This window comes from Saccoglossus kowalevskii, chromosome 3, assembly GCF_978046115.1.
Source record: "Saccoglossus kowalevskii chromosome 3, keSacKowa6.1, whole genome shotgun sequence".
Taxonomy (NCBI): domain Eukaryota; kingdom Metazoa; phylum Hemichordata; class Enteropneusta; family Harrimaniidae; genus Saccoglossus; species Saccoglossus kowalevskii.
The window spans coordinates 23,759,932-23,786,956 of NC_140643.1; the positions used below are offsets into that span (position 1 = coordinate 23,759,932).

Sequence of the window (27,025 nt, forward strand, 5' to 3'; positions counted from 1 at the left end):
TTTATATTGATTCGATCATGGCCGCCGATGTTGCTTACGGGTTTTGTCCAGCGGGGTCTGAAGACGGCTTAGGAGATTATGACGATGACGATTTCGATCTTGGGTGCGGTGGTTTCGATAAAGACTGCAGGGTGAGATAACACAGTGTTTTATTACATGTCACTGCACGATAAACGTTACTGCTACCGTCACATTGACGGTCTATCAAAACGCCCACACGTGGCCTTTCGAATTTCATTCATTTTTGAACTTGTAAATTTGCGTTCGCTGATTTTTTTTGAGCAATGCATACTCCGTAACGCTTTCATCATATAAAGCGTATAAAATAGCTTTAAAATATCCATTCTTTTCTAAGTTATCACCACTCCTGTCTATTTTTACTCTGCGTGCATGGCCCCATATCCCATAAAAATGTTGAATGTTTATCATCACGTAGTGCGCTGGTATAGATTAAAGAAGCGCCCTCTATAGGTGGATTTGTTTTTGTTTTGGTGTAAGAAACTTGTAATATAATAACAGGTTATAGAAAAACAAAGTGACCTGTACAGACTTTGATGTCATTCTATAATTGGCTTCTAACATGGGTGATACCAATACAGGGAAAAGCACACATCTGGGGCTTTACTTATAAATGTATTTATAAAAAAATTGTATAAGCCGATCATCAGCCACTATTCAAATATTTAATAGTGATTGGTTCAGGAGCTGAACATTGTCTACACCCATAATGTACGCACATGCCTTCACAGGACATAGCAATTGTGGTCGCCCACATATTCAAAATGAGGTGTCTGCTGATTGGATAATGATGATCTCATTAATGTTAACTAGAACGTTGATGTCACAATACCGTTTCCGGATTGGTCAGTTTGAATTCTACCATCTATGTTGATTTATAAAAATGTATATTTATAAAAAATTTATAACAACCACAGTTTTATGCCCTTTACTGTAATGTATGCTAATTTGATCTTATGTTATGTCTGTCTCACCACTGATGTCAGTGTAGAATCTTATAGCAAAATTGATATATATGTTGAATAGTTTGGCTAAAAATTGAATTTGTTTAAAATCATGCTTTCCAAAATTCTCTCATCTATGTGTTTAGCATTCTGTGATCTGATTGGTGGAAATGGCCATGGCTCTAGTGTTTACTGTTGTAGAATTCGTAAAACTTCAGCTTCATTAAAAACCTGTTATGTGTTATATAATTAAATCTGACCCGTATCAAATCACACCTACAGGTTGGATTTTCACTTGGTGCCCCAGAAGCGGATATTTTACCACCGACGCCCAATTCCAACTTCAGGGCACCTCTTCCTGAGTTGAGAAAAAGATCTAATAGTTTTGGCCGAAGGAAGCGTAGCCCTCGTCGTCGTGATAAACAAGGGTCCCCATTGGTTGTTGATGATTTAAGATCAGCTGTGATCAGAGGCAATCTGGCTGAAGTGCAGAGTTACATCGATAAAGGTATGGCTCCCTCAGTGTTGATTTCAAGTAAATATTTTGTGCTTAAATATCAATTTTATCTGGAATTGTAACACAGTAAATATATTTAAGTAAGCTGCTTTAAAGGGACTTAATCTGCGTTTTTCACCAATATTTTCATATTTTTTGGTCAATGTTATATTGGGCCAAAATGACCTTAGTGGTAGCAAATGAGAAAACATGTTTTTTTAATAGAATAAAATACTGTTTGCATATAAATGTTAATAACTATTTACCCAATGTATGTCCATTTGGTAAAAACACTGACTATTACAAGAGAACTAATATGTGTCGACCAATAAGCAAATTGACATTGACTTTGACAATGATCGATGATGAGGTCATTACTTGGTAATGCTTACAAATATCTGTCTTATCTGTAGGTGTACCGGTTGATTCCATTTTGAAGACAGGGTGGACAGCATTGATGTATGCAGCTAGTTTCGGCAGTGCTGATATTGTGAAATTACTGCTGGACCGAGGAGCAGATGCCAATTTTCACAAAGGTAGGTAATTCAATTTTGAAATCAAAGCATTGCATCCCTATGTTTTCACAAAAAAATATATGTCAAAAAAATTCAAAGCTCCAAAAAACTAAATTTTGATTTATTGAAGCCCTCAGACACAGATTTTGTCGAGTATGTGAAAGCCACCATACGTACATTTACCCCTCAAATAATTCTGTCTGCATGCGCAATTGCGTCCACTGTTCCTCCATGTATTGAAACAGTGAATGTGATGAGGGACAATAATGTAGCACTTTTTGCAGGGCAAAACAAGTCTTGCGGTTCTCTCACTCTCAAAAAAATCTCGGCGGTCATTTGAGAGTATAGTTTATTTGAGTTAGTGAATGTTAATTTATACTGTAGACTGCTTTAAGTTTTTGCGAGACAAATTTTCGCAAGTTTAGAAAATGGCAATATTTTTTGGAGGTGAACAAGTATATTACACACGGATCAAAAGTAAATGTATGTATTCGTACTATTACCATTCTTTAGAAGCATAGCCATGTAATTTTTTTGTTTGCTTTATTAATTGGGTACTGTATTTATGTAAAAGTGTTGTGATTCTAATAATTTGTTTGCTGTTCATTTCACCACAGATAGATTCACTGTGCTGATGTCGGCGTGTACCTGTAACAAAGAAAACGAAGCCGCAATACTGAGTTGCGTTAGTGAATTAATTCAGCATGGTGCAAAAGTCAACTGCCATGATAGGTAAGCATGTGTACAATGTTGGGATTTCACATTACAAAATTTCTTACACTGGAAGAGGAATAACCTTTGATTATGATAAATAATTGTTTACAACTTCTTGTGTTCAACTGGGCTTGGTTGACATCGGAATAGTGCATTAAATTGCCATTATGACAGAATAATCACACCCTATTGTCAAATATTCTCAAACATGGACACTGTAAGTCAGCATGTATTATATTACCCATAATACCCTTTTTCTTCCTAGGTATCACATGACCTGCTTGATGTATGTGTCGAGACAAGGGTACCAGTCACTTGTGCGGTGTCTCCTTGACAATGGCGTTGATATCGATAAACAGGATGTACGAGGATGGACAGTAAGTTTTGAAATTATTTCACTAGTTTTTATTTTGCATATATGTTTTTTTCATTGTTTAATTGGAAGTGGGTACTGGAGGTGAAACTGAAAAGTACAATGAAACGTTGTATCCTGCTCCTCAGTCGATACATGTATTATGCAATCAAATTATTTTGTCTCAAAGATGTCCGTTTGTTTGTGACTTGTTTCCTGTACCTGGTAGGCATTAACTTGGGCAGCAAGTAGAGGACATCTGCACATTGTAAGAACATTACTGGAGTTCCATGCAGACGCAAAGAAACTAGCGTGTGATGGTCAGACGCCAGCTGATATAGCGTATGCTCAAAACTATACAGCGGTGAGTAATATTGAATTAAAATATTATATAATAACATTTGTGAATATGTCTTGGTCTGTTTGATATTGATCAATAGCAACAGGACAAAGTAAAAAGTTATGGCAAAAGAGCAAAGTATAAAAGCCCTGCTGCTGTCAGTGTTGAAACGTAATAGCGCCCTCTGGAGGCACATTATTGAAAAATTTTCTTTTAATCTGGAAAAATTTCTTCATGATATTTTAGGTAGAAATAATTGTGTATATTGACTAATCATGGATATCAGCTGCAGCTCTTCATAGTTCAGAGGTGGTTTAAAGTTATTTGTCCTAGTACCAGGAAATGTGACCTTTAACCTTTTCACCACCAGAATTTCTCACTCAAATTTTTCTGCAATTTTTTCTTCAATATCTTCGGAAGCAAACTGTGATTTTGGAGCCAGCAGAAAAATTTTCAATTTTTACTCAAAAAATTGGCATACTATAAACGGGACCATTTTGTGAATTTGTGATGAAAAGAGGGATCTGGTGGTAAAAAGGTTGCACCTATTGACACACGTCAGGTTACAGGTCAAATACTATGGTTAGGGACTGACCATTTGAAACCATGGGGGTGGTGGATAGAAGATTTGTTGAACAAAAAAAGGTGCAAGTGAGAAAAGAAGAGGAAAACAAATTGCATGCATGGTGATTTGGAAATGATTGTAGGCAAAATTAAGAAAAATATAATGTGCAAACAAGACTTATTGAAAAATAAATTGCCCTGATCATACTCTTCCAGTCACACCCCATGAATTCAGAAATTTTCACATCTAGAAGCACACATAAACTAAATATGACTTATTTACAATGCAGACACACCTCTATCATTTACGTAAGTGCTTTTGGCGGGTGTCCACGATTTGATATTTTCCTCACCATAATCTGCACCAAACACGCACGGTAATGAGTGCCAACCTTTCTCTGATTTCTAGGTGGCTGATTTATTGGAATTGGCAACCAATCCAAGTCAGCTGGGAAGTAAAATAAATCATAACTCTTCAGAAGATGCTTCAGAAACGACCAACATCTCAACAATAAAGTAAGTCAACTTTTAAATAAACATTTTTCTGTTTTTATCATAAAATCTTGATTATTGTTTACATTTGTATTACATTTTTTGATAAGTGTGATGGTACAGAATATTTGAAAAATTAAAACAAACACAATGCTTTATATTTTCAAAAAGATGCTATGCTAAATGCCCATCATCATATGTATGTATGTGTTCATCTTCCACTGTCAAATTTACAGATTTGTTTGTTTTCTCAGAAAATCATCTCCAGCTGAGAAAACACACTTTGTTCGTTACGGCGAGCTGGAATTATTTCTTTGTGGATTGGAGTTGGCACATTTAGTTCCACTCTTCCAAGAACAAGAGATTACATTCTCTACATTTCTACGACTGAATGATGCAGACCTTGAAAGAGTAAGTTTTGAAAAATAAAAAAAAACAAAATGGCTGCCAGTCAGGCATTTTGAATTAAGGTGAAAACCTACTCATGTTTTTCTAGAAAGTAGGATGTAAATCACATGACAATATTCATTGGTTCATTGTGTATAACCATGAATCTATAGATCCATATTTTGAAAATTAAACTGGCTATTTTAAAACAATTCCACACAACATTGTGTTAAAAAGAAAAAACTGGTCTTTTCTGCAGCGCCCTCTATATTTGTCACCACGTTTTCTTTGATATGTGGGACTTTCGTACTGACTTTGAATGACAGATAGCTTAGGTTCTGCAAATTCTGTTCCTTTGAGAAGTTTTTTTCTGGGGCAATTTTGAGTATGTTACGCAGGCTTTTGATTTGTTTGGCTTACAGATGGGAATTCGTCAACTAGGATATCGCAAGAAAATTTTAGAAGCAATTCATCATGTCCATGTGACTGAATGGAAACCGACGAGTTTGACTTCAAATAATTTACATTTGCAGAAGAATATCAGGTGAGGATTGTTGATTGCCCTGTCGGAAATGGCGTACTGAAATGAAAAGTTATGAATATAATAGTAAATCTTCACATGAGAATTGAATACAATGGTACTTAGCCTGAGCTAAGCTATGGTGCACACTTTGTTAGCCCTTGCTAAGGATCTTGACCAGGTCTTAAAAACAGATCAGATTTAATCCGTACTTAGCGTTTCCTAGCCGTGTTAAGTGTCCGCACTCGTTTTCTTTGCACAGGCTAAGAAGTTGTGTGTAAACGTTACTATTTTTAATAGTTATTTAGGACTACAATTACCAAATATTATCTTCTATATATCACATTTATCAGTCTGAGCAGTGTTTATTAATTTATAAACTACTATTTTGAAAGAAGTAGTGAGGTTTAAGGATAATATAGAAAGTGAAGTTTAGATGCAATCCTGTGTAGAATAAAAAGTCACTAGTTTGCGGAAGGGTCTGGTAAGAGGTTAGATCATTTAAATAGTGGGCAATGCAATACATACTGAAGTTTACATAGGAGATACCATACAAAACATAATGGTGGGATATCTGTGTACTTGTTGTGATTTAGACAGTTAAATCAAGTGGAATTTCTTATTATTATGCCCATGGCAATTAATTTCTCATCAACTTTTTTAGAAAAGTCAGTGTTTAACTCTTCTCCAAATAAACCTGTCTAAATTTTATTAAATTTACTTTTTAAAATATTATTTTGTTAAAAAATTATATTACAATTATTTATTTTTTATGCTGGACTTCAAGTTTAAATTTGATTTAATTAATTGGTCATTTTATTTAATATTTGTATTTTTGTCAGTTTTGGTGAATGTAATGCCATGATTCGTAACATCCATGATCATTGTGACTACATTGGAAGTACAATATACTACATCAGACAGCATGTACCGTCCTCCAGACTGACCGCCAATAACGACAAGGATACTGGTATTCTGACTACGTACTCGCAGCAGATTGCAAAAACCATCACAAAAGTTGGAGCTTTACAGAATGAGCTTCGACTTCTTGAGGCTGAAGTGAAACGGGTATGTTTTCTTTTCAGACAAAGTTTGATATAGGGGACTATTAATTTGGGTTCTTTCTGTATGTCCATCCGTGCGTCAGAAGCCATTTCTCAGACATGCACATTTAATTTAGCATACAGACCATTGTATGATTACTTACATATGCACATCAATTTTCATTACAAATTGATCAAGTAAATGTGTCCAGATCTATTTCTTAGAGATGAACAGGGCAATTTCATTCAAACTTTGTATCATGATGATGCATATTGGATTACATGTGAACATTTTATTTTTGGGGGGATTTTAACAAAAATGGCTGACTAGGGGCCATATTTTTATTTCTGTACATGCTGATTCTCCACTAATATATTGCCTAATTCAGTTGAAAGTTTGCATACAAGTACTATACTCTTAGATAATATCGTAGTTTGTGTTATTTTGTGATTTGTCAAATAGACGGCCATTTTGAACCTGAAATCACCAATTATTAAAATGTCCAAAACTGTTTCTCTGAGATGAAGAGGATGATTTTGTACAAACATTGTATCATGAACATGCATATGGAGTTAAAAGTACATGTTATGTTTTTTTTTTAGAGATTCCACCAGTCGGCCATTTTTGTTTCATTCATGATCATGCCGATTCACTACGTTCAATTACCCACCATAGACTCCGATCAGTCAAAATGACTATTTTGAACTGTAGGCATTAATCAGCGATTCTGCCGGTGACGGAGAGATAGAATCCAGGTCAGGGGAAGCCCCACGACCTCAAGATTCTTTTACCCCTTACGTCACGAACCCACGTGACCGAGGCCACCTGGCAGCGCCACAGGTAGCCGTCCATCACTCTTATTTTTTCTCCGCCTCGAGTGGAGATGAAATCTAGCGAGCTCTGCTGGATCGCCTGCTTTTTTTTTTCCTGTCCAGATTTATAGCTTGGGTTGTTGACATTGTAGCTGGTAGGATAAGTTTTTAGCAATATATAGATGTAATGACAGCACCAGGGCTCGCTGCAGTTTTCTTTCCGGTCTCCTCGTGTTTCGAGTCGACCGTGCAGTGGTTATATTCAGAATTTACCAGCATAGAACCCGCATCCGAGATACTTTGTCGTAGCTACGTGCGGGTTTCAGGTTTTTTGCGTAAAAGCGTGTTTTTTCACTGGAGTTCTGAAGCCTGAGATTTTCTTTCAGAGCCATCAAAAGACTGACCGCATCACAGCAAGGTCGCGCGTCCAGTAAACAAATCGGTTAAAGTGAGTTGCGTGTTTTGCTTGAGTGGAAAGTCCTCACGCTCGGCTACCAGCACTTCATGTACCGGGACGTCGAGTAAGAGGCCTGACGGTGGAGGTACCAATATTTTTCTCGGTCTCCCCCGCTGATCGAAGGGCATCCTCACAGTTTTTTCAGGCGGTGTTTTACCGGCTACAGTGAGGCTGTGCCCCTGGGGGCTTTCCTCCTATGGGGCCCGTTGTGGGTCTCTTTGTGGACCCTTCCTCGCACGGCGCTGGGTTTGCTTTTGGGTTGAGGGCTTTGGTCGAAGGACTGTCGGGGCAATTGCGTCCCTGGCAGGCCGGGTAGATCAGACGCAGTCGGAGCGAGCTGTCTCCACTGTGTCCCCTCGATGGACAAGCAGGAAGAGACACGAAAGCATGTTTGCATTCAAACACGTCTCTTCCGGGGAACCCCCGTTCCCAGTCACGGCTCTCCCACTATTTTGGGGGGTGGCTGAGGCTCAGGCTAATTGCACCGGTCCTTCTCTGGATCCTCGGGCACTGAATGCCATCGGGGTGCTGACAGCCAAGTCGCCGATCTCGGGCCAGGGCTTTCAGGGCAGGGCACACGTTGACCCCCCCCCCCCACTTTCAGCCAGCTAGGATTCGTCATGCGGTAACGGTACAACGGTAACAAATTTATCCTTGTGTCTGGTCCTCGCTGTGGGTTTTGACTCCTTTCTTACCGACCCACGGGCGTCCCCAGAGGAAACCGACCCTGTCATGAGACGCACAGTCGAACACGCTCCCTCTCACATATTTAAAGTGAAAGGAGACGCAGTTCGCTCGCGTCGGATACAGCCAGTACTCCTGGGAGTCCCTCAGAGTCTTCCATCTGTATGACTCGGTGAGCCACGCTTTTGGGGTGAGGCGGAGTATCATCAATCCCAGTGATACGATGTATAAACCCCCACCCTTGATCCTAAAGCAACCACCTAAGGTTGCTTCAACGCTTATGGGATCACGGGCATCGGGATCCAAAGCAACCCCATTGGCACATCTCTCCCTGTCCGCCTGAGTGTGGCGCAGAGCACGCAAACGGTGTTGATGGGGGGCGGGTGGGGATAACATTAGGCAACACTTCCCACTGGACCAAACGCTACCCGGTCGGTGTGGTTTCGGGATCAGACCCCATAGCGTGGGATGAGACCAAAACGCCCCCAACCGGATTCCAAGGCTCCTTCCCCAGACCCCGGTACCACTTATTTGGCAAACCGGGCAAAGGGGGATAGCCGCGTTCCATGGGTGTTTTTGCCAATTGAAGACGACCCACCCAGTCCCGAGGGCAGAGTTGCTTGAGCACATTATTATGCGTGACCAGGCACGTGTTCGGTGAATGGCCAGGTCACAACTTAGTGACTACTTCTGGCCTTGGGGAACTCACCTCATGGGGGAAGGGAGCACCCCCCCTCGCAACTGCCGAACACATGGCCACATATTCCTGTCGTAGTCCGGTTTGGAGACGGCGGGTGACCGATCCCTGGACCTTTCCAGGTGGTGACATCCATTTACGGGATATCGCTGAAATCTCCATTTCCCCCCCTCAGTGTCTCCCCTGTTGGGCACTGCCAGGGGAGGCCCGCAAGGCGGAAGCAATCAGACAGGAAGTAGCAGTTTGCCGGGGAAAGACGCCATACACAGGGTACATCAGCCGGAACTAAGGCCAGGCTTCTACCCAAATGTGTTCGTAGTACCAAATCTACAAGTGGCAGGCGTCCAGTTTTGGACCTAGGCAGACTGAATCAGTACGTGCTCCTCGATCAGTTCCACATGGAGACACCATTCAGGGTTCTTCTCTCCATCCACCATTTTGACTGGCTAGCCCCGCTAGACTTAAGCGGGGCCTGCCTGCATGTACCGATCGCCCAGCTGGGCCAAGTATTCGAATTTCGGGTGAACCCCCAAACACTCCCCAGGCCGCACTATGCAGCCGCCCGGTATAACGATTGTTATAACTCCGAGCTCTCCTATGGGAACTAGATAGGCGGGTTTCGATCTCGGACCAAGTGAAGGAAGCCCTGCCCTGGTGGTCATCACTGGCCAACCTCGGACAGGGGAGCCCCTTGGGCCCGCTCGCCGCAGGTATGACTCTGGTAACAGATATCTCCCCCAGGGTTGGCGAGCGCATCTATTGGGCCAACAAGCCCAAGGATATGGCCCCCGCATTAGTTTCAGGACTATCATATCAACCGGCTCGAACTGAGAACAGTGTACTTAGCACTACCACGCTTTCTACCCGTGGTTCGAGACCACAGAGTCCTGCTCTGCACAGGCAACGCTGCGGTGGTCTCCTTCAAGAAGGAGGGGGGACGCATCCCCCATCGTTGACAGTCTTAGCGGAGCAAAATCCTCCTTTGGTGCCTGGAATACAATGTGGAGCTAACCGCACACCACCTTCTAGGGGTGAGGAACAGTCTGGCGACGCCCTGTTAGGGCGGCTCTGTCTCCAAAACATGGAGTGGCTGATACCCCAGTGGGTAGCCTCCAGGCTGTTTCGACCGTGGGACGGTCCAAGGTTGAACCATTTTGCCGCACCCCGTAATGCCAAGCTCCCGACGTACGTAACACTCCTGCTGACTCCAGAAGCCTGGGCCAGGGTCGCTTTGCTAGCCCCGTGGACCCACTTAGTTGTGTACACCTTTCCTCCCTTCCCGCTAGTTCACCGGGCACCGGAGAAAACTTCGACAGGTGCACACCTGCATATTATCATGGGTTGCACCCAATTGGCCAAGCAAGGCCTAATTTCCACTTTTGTTGCAAATGCTAGTCGAAGCGCCAGCAGTGCTTCCGGACTTATCGGACATGCCGTCCCAACCAGACGGCGCACTACCAACGAGCCCAGCAGGTATCACTTACACGCATAGAGGCTCTCAGTAGACCCGCACATACGAAAACCTTATCTGAGCGGGCTGCCAACGTCCTGGCCAGGGCGAACAGGGATTCCACCTACACGGCCTACATTTCTAGGCTGCAAGCATACACTGATTGGTGTAGCGGAAGGGAGATTGATCCATACCATCCCTCTATTGGCCAGGTAGCAGGCTCCTTCGTCCACCTGTTTGACGAAGTGGGTTTGTCCTACGCAGCGAGCGTTGGCTACAGGTCGGTCTTGCCTCCCACCACTCAGAACGTACGCGAACAAGACTAGCCGATTGTCCTATTATTAGGAGACTATTTACTGCTTTCCAGACGGCAAGACCCCATACAAGGAAGCCGCCCAACTGGGACTCGTCGGCTGTGTTGTCTGCTCTAAGCAGACCGCCCTTTGAGCCTCTCCAATCAGCACCACTCAAATTTTTGACGTGGAAAATAGTCTTCCTACTGGCCCTCGCCTCAGGTAGGCGCCGGTCAGAGCTTGGTGCACTGTCCTTCGCGGACGGTTGTGCCGCTTTTATGGGCAATCAATTTGTACTAAAGACACGAATCGTGTTTCTCGCCAAGAACCAAATCCCAGGACACGATCCTCAACCGATCGTCATCCCCCGGCTGGCAAATATTGTCGGTCCGAAGGATCAGGAGGAATTGCTTCTCTGCCCGGTCCGAGTGCTGAGTTGCTACGTGAACCGTACCAGGTTTTCAAGACCGGGAACCAAACACATGTTTTTGTGTTACGGCCCTGGCAAACAGGATAATCTGGCTTCCCCGACTTCCATCTCCAGGTGGATTACTGCGACTGTACTGGAGGTCTATAATACACTATCCTCCTCAACACAGACCTTGCAGAGACACCAAGTACGAGAACATGAGGTTCGTGCGATTGCTAACTCACTAGCGCTAGCGTCACACGGCAAATGTGATATCCCAGAGTTCAATGCGTTTTGTACCATCCAATATACACTTTATCTCCGCATGAGGGCGCAATTTCAAATTGAAAGAAAAACTAGCATACACGCTATTACCATTCTATGACCTCAATTGACCCACCAGCCTCATTCCCAACTTAATACTGGAATTCTCATTTTTTTGATGTATTTAAAGTTTTTTACCCGGATCGTTTTAACCATTTCAATAAATAGTTATAGACTATAATTGATTATGCGAAATTACTGCATTTTTGGTGGTTTTTGGCCTACTCCTCTCACTGTTATGTTAGAATTACCGCGAGAGTGCCTCCTATGGATTGCCAACATGGCGGCTCACAAAGTTACGTTCGGTAAGTCCTTTTTTTTTACGTTTTACACACAAAAAAAGCAATTTTTAGAAAATAACGTGAGGTTTTCTTCAATTGTTGGCGCCTTTTGTGTTGCAAAAATGCTGGTCGTGAAAATGAAAAACATAATTTTGTTGGGGATTTCGAGAGCTTTACAACGATATGTAGATCGACCATATACACGTTATGTCCCTCATAGGAGTAGTGAATAAAGTGTCATAATGTATTTTGTCATTAATTTGCATACCATATATTCACTATTGAGATAATATATACACTATTGAGATACTATAGGTATAGGGATAAAATGAACATTTTCCATGTATCTGTTTTTGATACCAATGCATTTCATTCGTTTCTCTCAATATTATTTTCTGACATATTATTCATAATAAATTATGTAATATTAAAGTGAGAATATACTAAATATAGTTAATAACAAATGATTTTCAAAAAAAAATGTGCCACGCCCCCTCCATTTGCCCCATTTCTCCAGTAAACGTGACACACATTGATGTGTTTGAAGTTGAAGAATTAATACCTAGAAAATAGTGTCATTACAAATTTGACAATTTAGGCTGACTTTAGAATAGTTTTACCAAGTGTAAATAATAATTTATTATTATGACAGATTTTTTATATTAAATATTGAGATTAGTTTAATAACAAATGATTTTCAAAGAAAATGTGCCAGGCCCCCTCCACATGCCCCATTTTTTACAGTCAAAGACTTCATAGAAAATAGTGTCATTACAAATTTGACAATTTAGGCTGACTTTGGAATAGTTTTACCAAGTGTAAATAATAATTTATTATTATGACAGATTTTTGATATTAAATATTGAGATTAGTAATGCATCTTGTGTTTTGTTTCAGATCTTTTGTGCTGAACTTACCATGGACAGTTTGCATGTGACGAGTGATACCTGGCTTGATTTTATATACAACATGGAGATGTGATGCACATAGTGTGCATTTGTATTCCTTGTGTGTGCCAAATAAAATTTCAAAATGTGATTCAGCAGAATCCAACAAATTCACTTCAATGTGTTCAGTGTATTTAATTTCAAATGCTAGTGAAGCTGCTTCAAGTTTCTTATCAAGTTTGTTAAGATCATCCTTTTTAGTAACTTGAAGTAACTTTGCTGAATGATTTGCTTCATTAATTTCAACCTTGGTATTAAATTGGTCGACCAGTTTTGTTTCATATTGCTTCACATCATGTTTTTGATCTTCAGATAACTTTGCAAACTTTTGTATAAATTCCAGTTGTTGGTCGATCTTTTGAGCCTCGTTGAAGAGCTTGTCAATTAGTTTACCCATGTTTCTCAATTTAGCATGAAGGTGATCCATAGTGTATTCATTTATGGGGTCATACTTTATAAGAGGATGATTACTCTGACCATTACTTTTTTCTTCTGCCTATGAATTCATATCTGCAAGAGTGATAGACATATCCCATTCATGATTTGGATTGTGACATTTATGAACTGTAGCCAAACATAAAGTGCAGAAAAAACTGGTACTCTTTCTCTGCAAGACCAAACTTTTATATTTTTCATCTCGTTCCAGTTTTCTACAGTATTTCATCCCCTTTATACCATGTTGGGCAAATTTTTCAGTGCATGCCAGAACAGGAAAAATATCAACTTCTATCAGTGCATCACTCTCTGGGGCATTTATAATGGCAAATGGAATGCGGCTTGCATCAGAAGACTGAATTTGGATTTCTCCATACTTCATTACCATTATATTTTATCAGACGTATAGCACCACTGATGGCAAATACTTTGAAATTTTGGGACACTCCCTTGAAATCTTGGAAAGTGTAGCCACCCTCACCTACAACTATTTCTAACTTCTGTCTCTCATTTTCATCATCAAGGTCATAATCCAATTTCTTTTCAGTCAATATGTTGAGGACACTTCTCCAAACCAGGCCTTCAATATCATGAACAAACCAGCCCTTTTTATTTTGAGAGGCAGTTTCTGACACCATTTCAAATTATTTCACAAAGTGGTTAATTTGAGAATTCTTGAAACATTTTCTTGTGTTCTCAGAGATTTCTCTAAACCATCATTGTCAGATTCAGATAGACCGCCCCCCTAGATGGATAAATATGTGTTCTGCTTCAGAATCATTCCATAATTTAGTGTCATTTGTAGTCTGATCTAATTTCTGGGAAGATGGTGCTGCTAATAAAGCCAATTTAACAGAAGGAGGCAGAATATCTGATGTAATGGCTTCCTTGAAAAATGATACAGATAATACTGATTTGGCAAATGTTTTATCTTTATTTAATCGTAATTGCCAAAGGGCACTCTCATCAAATCCAGACAACTTTTCACCTACTGCCTGGTGCTGATTTAAGATTTTACTGATGTAGGCTCGACTCCCAGTGGCTTTCTTAGAAATTGCTGATCTTTTCGTGCTAAATAGAACTGCAAGAGAGACTTCCAAATATTTCTTTGAATCAACCCATTCGTGACCCTTTAAATTTTCCAGCAAATTTCTCACCACTTGTCTTACTTGAGATGACCCTTTTTGAATGATCAAATCGGAAAGTTGCCCTATTTCATTAGCAACGAGCGATCTCGCCTTCATCAGCTTAAATCTGTGAAAAGCACGGCTGGCAATAGAGCTTGCCGTCATTCCCATAACGAACAAATCATTCGACGCGATAGCATAAAATCGCCTACAAACCATTCAAAGTGAGCACATCGTTTTAACTTTCTCAAACTGTGAACTATAGTCATCACTGTCATTAAAAAAAGCAACAAAACCCGAATATTCGAGTCAAAATCTCGGAAGAAATATCAGAAAGCGAACAACCTTGTGTGCCGACGGACAACATCGGCGATCGAGTGAGCAGTTGAAGCCAATTTCCCATGTAATTTTGCGGCTAAACTTGCCTGCTTGACTCTTTTGGATACTCTTAGCATGATTGTGTAGGAATACGTCCAGAAAATGTGATATTGGTACAATAAATCGCACGATAAGCACATGGAAGGCTAACCCGGAAACAACTCAAGCGCTAAAAACGTTTTTTGCGCAGAACGATGCCAGAATTTCAGTTCTGCGCATAGCAATATGCGTTGGTACAGAACGTGTTGAATTCTGGGTAAAACCTCGTACCGTGCGTCAGGTGCCCCCCTCAAACACATTCTGAGGGCAGGCTTCTGGAGAACGCAGAACGTCTTCATCAACTACTACCTAAGAGACACCCAATCTCTTCAGGTTAGGCCCTGTCGTAGCGGGTCAGGCCTTGTTTGCTGACCCAGCCCGAACGACCGCAGGGGCCTCTGCGCATAAGCGATAAGTCAGTCTCTGCATTTTTGCGGGCAGATTGTCTGTTCCACTAGCACTTCCTGGAAGCTCCCAGATTTCGCTTCGGTCGACCTACGCCCTCATGCGAACTGTTTCGGTCCTACTTCAAGCTTATCACCCCCGAATTCTCAAGCACACTGAACCCTGTCACCACAGCAGCATTGGCTTCTTGCTTCGTGGACAGCACAGGCAAGGTAAGACACCACCTTTCTTGGGTCTTAACTTAGGTTTTTGGGTTTGTTTTCATCCCGGACTGGGGAAAAGTCTTTCATCATTCTCCTTTTTTTTTTTTCTGTTTGCTCGGAAAAACACGCCACCTATCGGTGTCTGACTCGGCCTACAGTTCTAAATAGTCATTTTGACTGACTGGAGTCTATGGTGGGTAATTGAACATGGTGAATTTAGGCGAGGGTTCTCCGAACCCGCCTATTCACATAGTTCATACCCATCATAGACTCCGGGTCCCCCCCCCCAACCCCCCACTCTTTCCGTCGCATTGGTCTAAGTCCTAGAGGCGGAGAGAAAGAAACCAGAGTGATGGACGGCTACCTGTGGCGCTGCCAGGTGGCCTCGGTCACGTGGGTTCGTGACGTAAATGGTAAAAGAATCTTGAGGTCATGGGGTTTCCCCTGACCTGGATTCTATCTCTCCGTCACTGGCAGAATCGCTGATTAATGCCTACAGTTCAAAATAGTCATTTTGACTGACCGGAGTCTATGGTGGGTATGAACTATGTGAATAGGCGGGTTTGGAGAACCCTCGCCTAAATTCCTAATATACTAATATATTGCCTGATTCGGTTCAAGTTTGCACATTAGTACTATGCTCATACCCTAAGCTGTGTTAGTTTGTGTGACTTGATCAAATTTGTCAAATTGATGGTAATTTTGTCTAAAATCCTGTTTTTCCAGAATAATTTTTCGCAGATGAACAGAGGTTTGTATCAGGATCATACAAACTGGGTTGCACATCGTTTTAACAATTAATTTGATGATCATTTAATTTCGTGTTTTTAGTGTATTGAGATATATAACTGATTAGTCCCCCTTCTGACGATGTCTGAAAACATCTGTTCGTTCACATCCAGCCATACCTTATACATGCCTTGACCAATCAAATTCAAACTTCACCAATACATCATACATTAGGTTGTATAAATATATATAGGTTAGATCACGGTCCGATGTGACTATGAGAATTTGAATGATGGCCGTAGGCCCGGGTTCTAATTCTCATAGTCACCGAGGGGCGTGATCTAACCAACTTCGCACTGGTCAATCAGCCTGAGAAAAGATTTGACAGCAATCAAACTTGTGAAATAGCATTATGTTACATTTTGTCAATGTTGAAGTGATGGCGTACGTGCTGCCAGTAGCGTCAGTTGAATCGAACGCAACTCAGTGGATACTTTGTATCTCATCTTGGTGTTACTAATATATTGTTGCAATGAAAATCCTTTGTTTTCTTGCGTTGTTTCAGCCGTGATCTAAGTGAATTCGTGGTGGATTAGAACCACACTTTAGTGCAACTCTGATTGGTCTAGGGCTGTTGGCCATGTGCTAAATATATCTTCTGTCTATAAAACAAACAGGGACTATGTCATTGACAATGACTTGTTTTCCCCAGATTTGATTCAAAAAGACTGACCGGTGACCTTTTTGTTTTTAATGTATGGTGTTTTTGAACATGGCGCGATTGATCATGTTCAAACATTACACATGTAACACATTTGCACATATATCTGTTTCAGAATCTGATTCAAGATGGCTGACCATCATTTTCATGTTACATGAAAGTAAATATTAAGCGCTAATGTATTATCCACTGTATGGATTGGTTCTATTGACAGTGTCTAACATAAACATTGCTTCAAAATCTTGTGATGTCATTTCTAAATCTAAATAATACACAGTATGAAGTTATTAGTTCCTGTTCTAGCGTGATCTGAAAACAGGGACTTATGGATTGACCTCTATGTATGCGTCTATGTACTCATGCATATGTGCGTCATGACCTATATCTTAGACATGCCTGGACCAATCACATTCAAACTTCACACATACATCATGCATGATATTATACATATGCACATCAATTTGTCTCATGATCTGATTCAAGATGGTCGAATGATGGCGATTTCCGGCATTCCGCAAACGAATCTTGGCTTTTTAAATATGGATTTTCTTCAAACTTGGTACATACATTAAACATTATGGAACCTTGATGTACGTCATTTTGTTTTTACCTTGCCCGTACCATCAAAGATGGAAGGGAAAGGTATATTAAGGGAAAAATTTTGTTCTTCGTTGTCGTTGTTGTCGTTGTCGTCATTGTCGTCGTTAATAATTGTTATTGTGTGCATAATAACTTTACTAATTCTATTCCAAACTTCATCAAACTTGGTCACCGTATTCATCAGTATAAAGTCTTTCCTGAGTTTGAACAACAGATGAAATGAAAATATCATGCAAAAATTGAGAAAATCTGATAAAATATTTTGACTGTTTCTACTTGACTGATCACTGGTGAGACACATCAAAGGTCACTGATCTCAGTGGAAATGTGCATTGTTGTATGTGTTCAATGAAGCAAATGATTTATCTTGTAATAATATCCTTGGTAATGTATCTCAGAATCCAATACTGGGTTTCAAAACCAACTCATGGAGAGATTGCACAGTCTGATACACATTTGCAAACCTACCAATAAAATCTTTACAGAAAACAAGATGTCAGAAAATCAATATAAGCACTCCTATGAACTAGGTACCAAACTTTGATCAAGATCTGAAGCTAATAGAAAATCTGTTTAGTTAAAAGTTATCAAATCAAAAACAATACATAAAAAATACATAAAAAGCAAAACATTTCATCCACATTTTAAAAAGAAAATTGTTCTAAAATATATGTATTCTGTATTTGACAAACAGTTCATTCGACAAATGAAAACTCACAGGAATATGTTTCAGCTATTAGAACAGAATGATAGAGTTTTTATAATACTGGTTTAAAAACGCACTTCAAAGATTGCAGTGTTTGAAGATGTAGATTTTCAGGAGGCAACAGTACTGTTGACTTCTTCCTCCACTGGACACCAACTAACTATTTAAGTTGATTTGCATACAAAGCAGAGCTTGCAACATGATAGCTATTCATAAAGGGTGTTTTTTTTTTTACTTTTCATATAATACAGTAGTCACACAATGAGGCAGTTCATATTTGTCTCAGTGAATCATTAATTTTTGACAGACACTTGTACAAAATACTTGGATAAAAGCCAGCTAAAATTTTCTGTTATCTTGCATGTTTTATGAATCTATTCACGTCTAAATGCAGCACTTTTTTTTTTGCGATGAGGCATTTGTTTTTATACTAAAATATCTGAATTACTTTGAATAAAGCTGGAAATTATGTCCCTTAAAATAATTAAACAAATAAGGCACCAATGTTTTTGTAAGATATTTACATCTTTTAAGGACATTCGGTAGACTGATTCCCCACTGTTGGTTCAACCCCAAAACTTGTTTGTATTCAAAATTAATTATGACAATGCATATTTATATTGAAACAAAATATGTTAAAGGGAATTATATTATATAACAAAGGGCAAGGTCACCAGAGTTCAACTTTGTTTTCATATTGTATTCATGAGGACTGACTGGCAGCCATTTTGTTTTGATGGATGCTGTTCTAGAGCTATATCTCTGACATGCCTTGACCGATTATGTTCAGAATATATATATTCATTCAGATGTATTCAAAATGGCCAACCAGGGGCCATTTTGTTCTAATTAATGCTGTTCCAGAGCAATATCTCTCAATATGGATGAGTAATTGTTTGATGATCAGATACAAAATGTCTGAATGACAATCATTTTAATATTCAAAAATCATCATAAACAAGCATCAGCTTCTGGATCCATATCTCTGACATAGTTATGTTCCAACTATATTACTATAAACAAAACTATATATCTTAAATTTAATAACAAACAGGGACTGTGCCATGTTTTTATAGCCTGCATAAATTAGAGATTTACCAAATTCTTGCTCTACTTACTGCACCCTTTCAGAACTGGACACACCAGGGCACACTGTACATAGACCCTTTCAGAACTGGACACACCAAGGCACACTGTACATAGACCCTTTCAGAACTGGGCAAACCAAGGCACACTGTACATGTACCTTTTCAGAACTGGGCAAACCAAGGCACACTGTACATGTACCTTTTCAGAACTGGACACACCAAGGCACACTGTACATAGACCCTTTCAGAACTGGACACACCAAGGCACACTGTACATAGACCCTTTCAGAACTGGGCAAACCAAGGCACACTGTACATGTACCTTTTCAGAACTGGACAAACCAGGGCACACTGGACATATACCCGTTCAGAACTGGACAAACCAGGGCACACTGTACATGCACCCTTTCAGAACTGGACAAACCAAGGCACACTGTACATATACCCGTTCAGAACTGGACAAACCAAGGCACACTGTACATGCACCCTTTCAGAACTGGACAAACCAAGGCACACTGTACATGTACCCATTCAGAACTTAACAAACCAGGGCACACTGTACATATACCCATTCAGAACTGGACAAATCAAGGCACACTGTACATATACCCGTTCAGAACTGGACAAACCAAGGCACACTGTACATATACCCGTTCAGAACTGGACAAACCAAGGCACACTGTACATAGACCCTTTCAGAACTGGGCAAACCAAGGCACACTGTACATATACCCTTTCAGAACTGGACAAACCAGGGCACACTGTACATAGACCCTTTCAGAACTGGACACACCAGGGCACACTGTACATAGACCCTTTCAGAACTGGACACACCAAGGCACACTGTACATAGACCCTTTCAGAACTGGGCAAACCAAGGCACACTGTACATGTACCTTTTCAAAACTGGGCAAACCAAGGCACACTGTACATGTACCTTTTCAGAACTGGACACACCAGGGCACACTGTACATATACCCATTCAGAACTGGACAAATCAAGGCACACTGTACATATACCCGTTCAGAACTGGACAAACCAAGGCACACTGTACATATACCCGTTCAGAACTGGACAAACCAAGGCACACTGTACATGTACCTTTTCAGAACTGGACAAACCAGGGCACACTGGACATATACCCGTTCAGAACTGGACAAACCAGGGCACACTGTACATGTACCCATTCAGAACTTAACAAACCAGGGCACACTGTACATATACCCATTCAGAACTGGACAAATCAAGGCACACTGTACATATACCCGTTCAGAACTGGACAAACCAAGGCACACTGTACATATACCCGTTCAGAACTGGACAAACCAAGGCACACTGTACATAGACCCTTTCAGAACTGGGCAAACCAAGGCACACTGTACATATACCCTTTCAGAACTGGACAAACCAGGGCACATTGTACATATACCCGTTCAGAACTGGGCAAACCAAGGCACACTGTACATGTACCTTTTCAGAACTGGACAAACCAGGGCACACTGTACATATACCCGTTCAGAACTGGACAAACCAGGGGACACTGTACATATACTCTTTAGAACTGGACAAACAAAGGCACACTGTACATGCACCCTTTCAGAACTGGACAAACCAAGGCACACTGTACATATACCCGTTCAGAACTGGACAAACCAGGGCACACTGTACATATACCCTTTCAGAGCTAGACAAACCAAGGCACACTGTACATATACCCTTTCAGAACTGGACAAACCAGGGCACACTGTACATGTACCCTTTCAGAACTGGACAAACCAAGGCACACTGTACATGCACCCTTTCAGAACTGGACAAACCAAGGCACACTGTACATGTACCCTTTCAGAACTGGACAAACCAAGGCACACTGTAAATGTACCCATTCAGAACTGGACAAACCAGGGCACACTGTACATATACCTGTTCAGAACTGGACAAACCAAGGCACACTGTACATACACCCTTTCAGAACTGGACAAACCAGGGCACACTGTACATATACCCTTTCAGAGCTAGACAAACCAAGGCACACTGTACATGCACCCTTTCAGAGCCTGACAAACCAGGGCACACTGTACATATACCCATTCAGAACTGGAAAAACCAGGGCACACTGTACATGCACCCTTTCAGAGCCTGACAAACCAGGGCACACTGTACATATACCCATTCAGAACAGGACAAACCAAGGCACACTGTACATGCACCCTTTCAGAACTGGACAAACCAAGGCACACTGTACATGTACCCATTCAGAACTTAACAAACCAGGGCACACTGTACATATACCCATTCAGAACTGGACAAATCAAGGCACACTGTACATATACCCGTTCAGAACTGGACAAACCAAGGCACACTGTACATATACCCGTTCAGAACTGGACAAACCAAGGCACACTGTACATAGACCCTTTCAGAACTGGGCAAACCAAGGCACACTGTACATATACCCTTTCAGAACTGGACAAACCAGGGCACACTGTACATAGACCCTTTCAGAACTGGACACACCAGGGCACACTGTACATAGACCCTTTCAGAACTGGACACACCAAGGCACACTGTACATAGACCCTTTCAGAACTGGGCAAACCAAGGCACACTGTACATGTACCTTTTCAAAACTGGGCAAACCAAGGCACACTGTACATGTACCTTTTCAGAACTGGACACACCAAGGCACACTGTACATAGACCCTTTCAGAACTGGACACACCAAGGCACACTGTACATAGACCCTTTCAGAACTGGGCAAACCAAGGCACACTGTACATGTACCTTTTCAGAACTGGACAAACCAGGGCACACTGGACATATACCCGTTCAGAACTGGACAAACCAGGGCACACTGTACATGCACCCTTTCAGAACTGGACAAACCAAGGCACACTGTACATGCACCCTTTCAGAACTGGACAAACCAAGGCACACTGTACATGTACCCATTCAGAACTTAACAAACCAGGGCACACTGTACATATACCCATTCAGAACTGGACAAATCAAGGCACACTGTACATATACCCGTTCAGAACTGGACAAACCAAGGCACACTGTACATATACCCGTTCAGAACTGGACAAACCAAGGCACACTGTACATAGACCCTTTCAGAACTGGGCAAACCAAGGCACACTGTACATATACCCTTTCAGAACTGGACAAACCAGGGCACATTGTACATATACCCGTTCAGAACTGGGCAAACCAAGGCACACTGTACATGTACCTTTTCAGAACTGGACAAACCAGGGCACACTGTACATATACCCATTCAGAACTGGACAAACCAGGGGACACTGTACATATACTCTTTAGAACTGGACAAACAAAGGCACACTGTACATGCACCCTTTCAGAACTGGACAAACCAAGGCACACTGTACATATACCCGTTCAGAACTGGACAAACCAGGGCACACTGTACATATACCCTTTCAGAGCTAGACAAACCAAGGCACACTGTACATATACCCTTTCAGAACTGGACAAACCAGGGCACACTGTACATGTACCCTTTCAGAACTGGACAAACCAAGGCACACTGTACATGCACCCTTTCAGAACTGGACAAACCAAGGCACACTGTACATGTACCCTTTCAGAACTGGACAAACCAAGGCACACTGTAAATGTACCCATTCAGAACTGGACAAACCAGGGCACACTGTACATATACCTGTTCAGAACTGGACAAACCAAGGCACACTGTACATACACCCTTTCAGAACTGGACAAACCAGGGCACACTGTACATATACCCTTTCAGAGCTAGACAAACCAAGGCACACTGTACATGCACCCTTTCAGAGCCTGACAAACCAGGGCACACTGTACATATACCCATTCAGAACTGGAAAAACCAGGGCACACTGTACATGCACCCTTTCAGAGCCTGACAAACCAGGGCACACTGTACATATACCCATTCAGAACAGGACAAACCAAGGCACCCTGTACATGTACCCTTTCAGAACTGGACAAACCAAGGCACACTTGTACATGTACCCTTTCAGAACTGGACAAACCAAGGCACACTGTACATATACCCTTTCAGAACTGGAAAAACCAGGGCACACTGTACATGCACCCTTTCAGAGCCTGACAAACCAGGGCACACTGTACATATACCCATTCAGAACAGGACAAACCAAGGCACCCTGTACATGTACCCTTTCAGAACTGGACACACCAAGGCACACTGTACATGTACCCATCCAGAACAGGACAAACCAAGGCACCCTGTACATGTACCCTTTCAGAGCTAGACAAACCAAGGCACACTGTACATGTACCCTTTCAGAGCTAGACAAACCAAGGCACACTGTACATGTACCCCTTCAGAACTGGACAAACCTAGGCACACTGTACATATACCCTTTCAGAACTGGACAAACCAAGGCACACTGTACATATACCCTTTCAGAACTGGACAAACCTAGGCACACTGTACATATACCCTTTCAGAACTGGACAAACCAGGGCACACTGTACATATACCCTTTCAGAACTGGACAAACCAAGGCACACTTGTACATGTACCCTTTCAGAACTGGACAAACCAAGGCACACTGTACATATACCTGTTCAGAACTGGACAAACCAAGGCACACTGTACATATACCCGTTCAGAACTGGACACACCAAGGCACACTGTACATGTACCCTTTCAGAACTGGACAAACCAAGGCACACTGTACATGTACCCTTTCAGAGCTGGACAAACCAAGGCACACTGTACATATACCGTTCAGAACTAGACAAACCAAGGCACACTATACATATACCTTTTCAGAGCTAGACAAACCAAGGCACACTGTACATGTACCCTTTCAGAACTGGACAAACAAAGGCACACTGTACATATACCCTTTCAGAGCTGGACAAACCAAGGCACACTGTACATGTACCCTTTCAGAGCTGGACAAACCAAGTCACACTGTACATATACCCGTTCAGAACTGGACACACCAAGCCACATTGTACATGTACCCTTTCAGAACTGGACAAACCAAGGCACATTGTACATGTTCCCTTTCAGAGCTGGACAGACCAAGGCACACTATACATATACCTTTTCAGAGCTAGACAAACCAAGGCACACTATACATGTACCCTTTCAGAACTGGACAAACAAAGGCACACTGTACATATACCCTTTCAGAGCTGGACAAACCAAGGCACACTGTACATATACCCGTTCAGAACTGGACACACCAAGCCACATTGTACATGTACCCTTTCAGAACTGGACAAACCAAGGCACATTGTACATGTTCCCTTTCAGAGCTGGACAAACCAAGGCACACTTGTACATGTACCCTTTCAGAACTGGACAAATCAAGGCACACTGTACATACACCCTTTCAGAACTGGACAAACCAAGGCACACTGTACACATACCTGTTCAGAACTGGACACACCAAGGCACATTGTACATGCACCGTTTCAGAACTGGACAAACCAGGGCACACTGTACATGTACCCTTTCAGAACTGGACAAACCAAGGCACACTGTACATGTACCCTTTCAGAACTGGACAAACCAAGGCACACTGTACATGTACCCTTTCAGAGCTAGACAAACCAAGGCACACTGTACATATACCTTTTCAGAGCTAGACAAACAAATGCACACTGTACATATACCCTTTCAGAGCTGGACAAACCAAGGCACACTGTACATATACCCGTTCAGAACTGGACAAACCAAGGCACACTGTACATATACCCGTTCAGAACTGGACAAACCAAGGCACACTTGTACGTGTACCCTTTCAGAGCTAGACAAACCAAGGCACACTGTACATATACCTTTTCAGAGCTAGACAAACCAAGGCACACTGTACACATACCCATTCAGAACTGGACAAACCAAGGCACACTGTACATATACCCGTTCAGAACTGGACAAACCAAGGCACACTGTACATGTACCCTTTCAGAACTGGACAAACCAAGGCACACTATACATGTACCTTTTCAGAGCTGACAAACCAAGGCACACACTGTACACATACCCATTCAGAACTGGACAAACCAAGGCACACTGTACATATACCCGTTCAGAACTGGACAAACCAAGGCACACTGTACATATACCCGTTCAGAACTGGACAAACCAAGGCACACTGTACATATACCCTTTCAGAACTGGACAAACCAATGATTGGAGAATTTTTAGCGTTCCTCAAAAGAACCTTGGCTTCTGCCCTCAGGGCCAGATTTCCTTCCCTCACATCCTGGCCCTGGTTGCGATAAAGCATAAAACTACAGGTAATGTTTCATTGCTTGAACCATGTAGCATTTCAACTCTTCAGCTGGCTTGTCAAGTTGCTTTATTGCTTTTGTTTGCCTCCGAATGCCTTTTTTGTCTTGTGTTCTCCTTGAAAATTGTTAACTAAGTGACAGTCTACTAAGCTGATCGGAGGAGCACTTCCAATTCTTTGTCTGGGTTATTTGATTACTACACACTAATCTGTGCTGTGTTCCTCTGTCATTCTCTGTGAATGGCGCAACATTTCTTTGCTAATAGTGTGGGTGGGAAAAAGGTGGTCGAGAAGGGGAGCACCTTTTGTCAGATTTTCAAAACAACTTGCCTTTTGTCGAAATCCTCTTTATTTTGATCACTTGGTGAGGCATTAAATCCAAATCATATACGTGTAAAATGGACTGCAGGCTGTAATTTGATATTATTTATTCTGTACTTTCATATTCATGATGTTTCCTTCACTTCATTTGCAACCAGACATCACAAGATATCAAAATTTATATCCTGTGTATTCTTGCTTTCAACTATGCCTGAAACAAGTTGATTTGTCTTTCCAGGTGTGTAATGAATCTGGTAGTGACTTGCCAGTGGATTTGATTGTTAATGTCCCGGAAGATCATTACTGGCTTTGGCGAGTCATCCCTTGGATTGGAATCGGCAGCTGCACGATCTTCGGATACTACTGGATAAAGCGACATTTGTGAAAAAGAAAACTGAAAAAAGAAATTCAAACAGAACTTTAATTTGAACCGGGATTGTTGATTGGACTAGTACAGAAGAGTGAATCGTATGTGAGAAGGTTAAATAGTCTGAATGTACGTTTGTGACGAACTGGGGATTAAAAAAAAACCTGAGCTGAGTCACTGGATTGTAATGTGGCTCTAGGCAATCTCATGACCTGTTTACCACACAACTGGTCTTTGTGAGTGAAACGAAGTAGACGAAGCAATTGGTTCTTTCCCTCTAGTTACTGACGACAATTTTTTCTTGTCAACTGAGAAAGCGAGAACCAACCATCGTTGAACCGATAACATGTTTATAGTTTTTTACCAGTTTATTTATTTTGTTAATTTTTCACAACCACTCAAGGATGAGTCTCTTCATTTCACATCATGTATATATATATTTTTTTCTAATGTGTTTTCACTATTAAATAACTTTCAAACAACACTATTGTAAATACAATGTTTCAGGATACAAGTAAAGTTAATGAAAACAAACAAACCAGTGATTCTTAGTTTATTTCTTTTTATTTGTCCACCATATAGAAATGGTATTTACACCTCGGCCTCACAAATTTGGCTTAATTCCACCCACCCCCATGATGCGAGATCTCACTGACAATCAAGTGTTTCAATACATATTTATACATTTTCGGATTTATTTTGAAATTGTGGTCCAGGCATCGGTGCAGTGCAGCCAAGTCAACATGCAACTCTTTCACCAAATTTAAAGAGAAAAATTCCAGATAATTTAATTTTATTGCGGAATGGTTATTTACTAATGTACAATTGGAAAAATTTTAATTGGGAAAATATCTGTTAATTAAAAAAATAGTCCAAGGTACCTTGAGAATTTAA

The 27,025-nt window shown here is 41.3% G+C and overlaps 1 protein-coding gene and 1 long non-coding RNA gene across 2 annotated transcripts; both read left to right on the top strand.

Moving 5' to 3' along the window:
* LOC102806285 (ankyrin repeat, SAM and basic leucine zipper domain-containing protein 1-like) lies at positions 1–26,613 on the top strand. Its single transcript, XM_006816332.2, has 11 exons — positions 1–131; positions 1,245–1,470; positions 1,872–1,994; positions 2,591–2,705; positions 2,953–3,064; positions 3,269–3,403; positions 4,353–4,459; positions 4,690–4,846; positions 5,245–5,366; positions 6,185–6,410; positions 26,003–26,613. The coding sequence occupies exons 1-11, from the start codon at positions 18–20 to the stop codon at positions 26,147–26,149; spliced, it is 1,584 nt and encodes a 527-aa protein (XP_006816395.1). The 5' UTR covers positions 1–17; the 3' UTR covers positions 26,150–26,613.
* LOC146747571 (uncharacterized) lies at positions 11,779–12,854 on the top strand. The gene is made up of 2 exons (XR_014928873.1): positions 11,779–11,817; positions 12,691–12,854. It is a non-coding gene; the product is annotated as an uncharacterized LOC146747571 (long non-coding RNA).
* Positions 26,614–27,025: the final 412 nt, after the last annotated feature.

Bases quoted from the DNA above. Each gene is read 5' to 3' on its own strand.
- LOC102806285 (XM_006816332.2), top strand. From the start codon at position 18: ATGGCCGCCGATGTTGCTTACGGGTTTTGTCCAGCGGGGTCTGAAGAC. The intron at 132-1,244 runs GTGAGATAACAC...TCACACCTACAG, and splicing joins GTTTCGATAAAGACTGCAGG to GTTGGATTTTCACTTGGTGC. The intron at 1,471-1,871 runs GTATGGCTCCCT...TCTTATCTGTAG, and splicing joins GCAGAGTTACATCGATAAAG to GTGTACCGGTTGATTCCATT.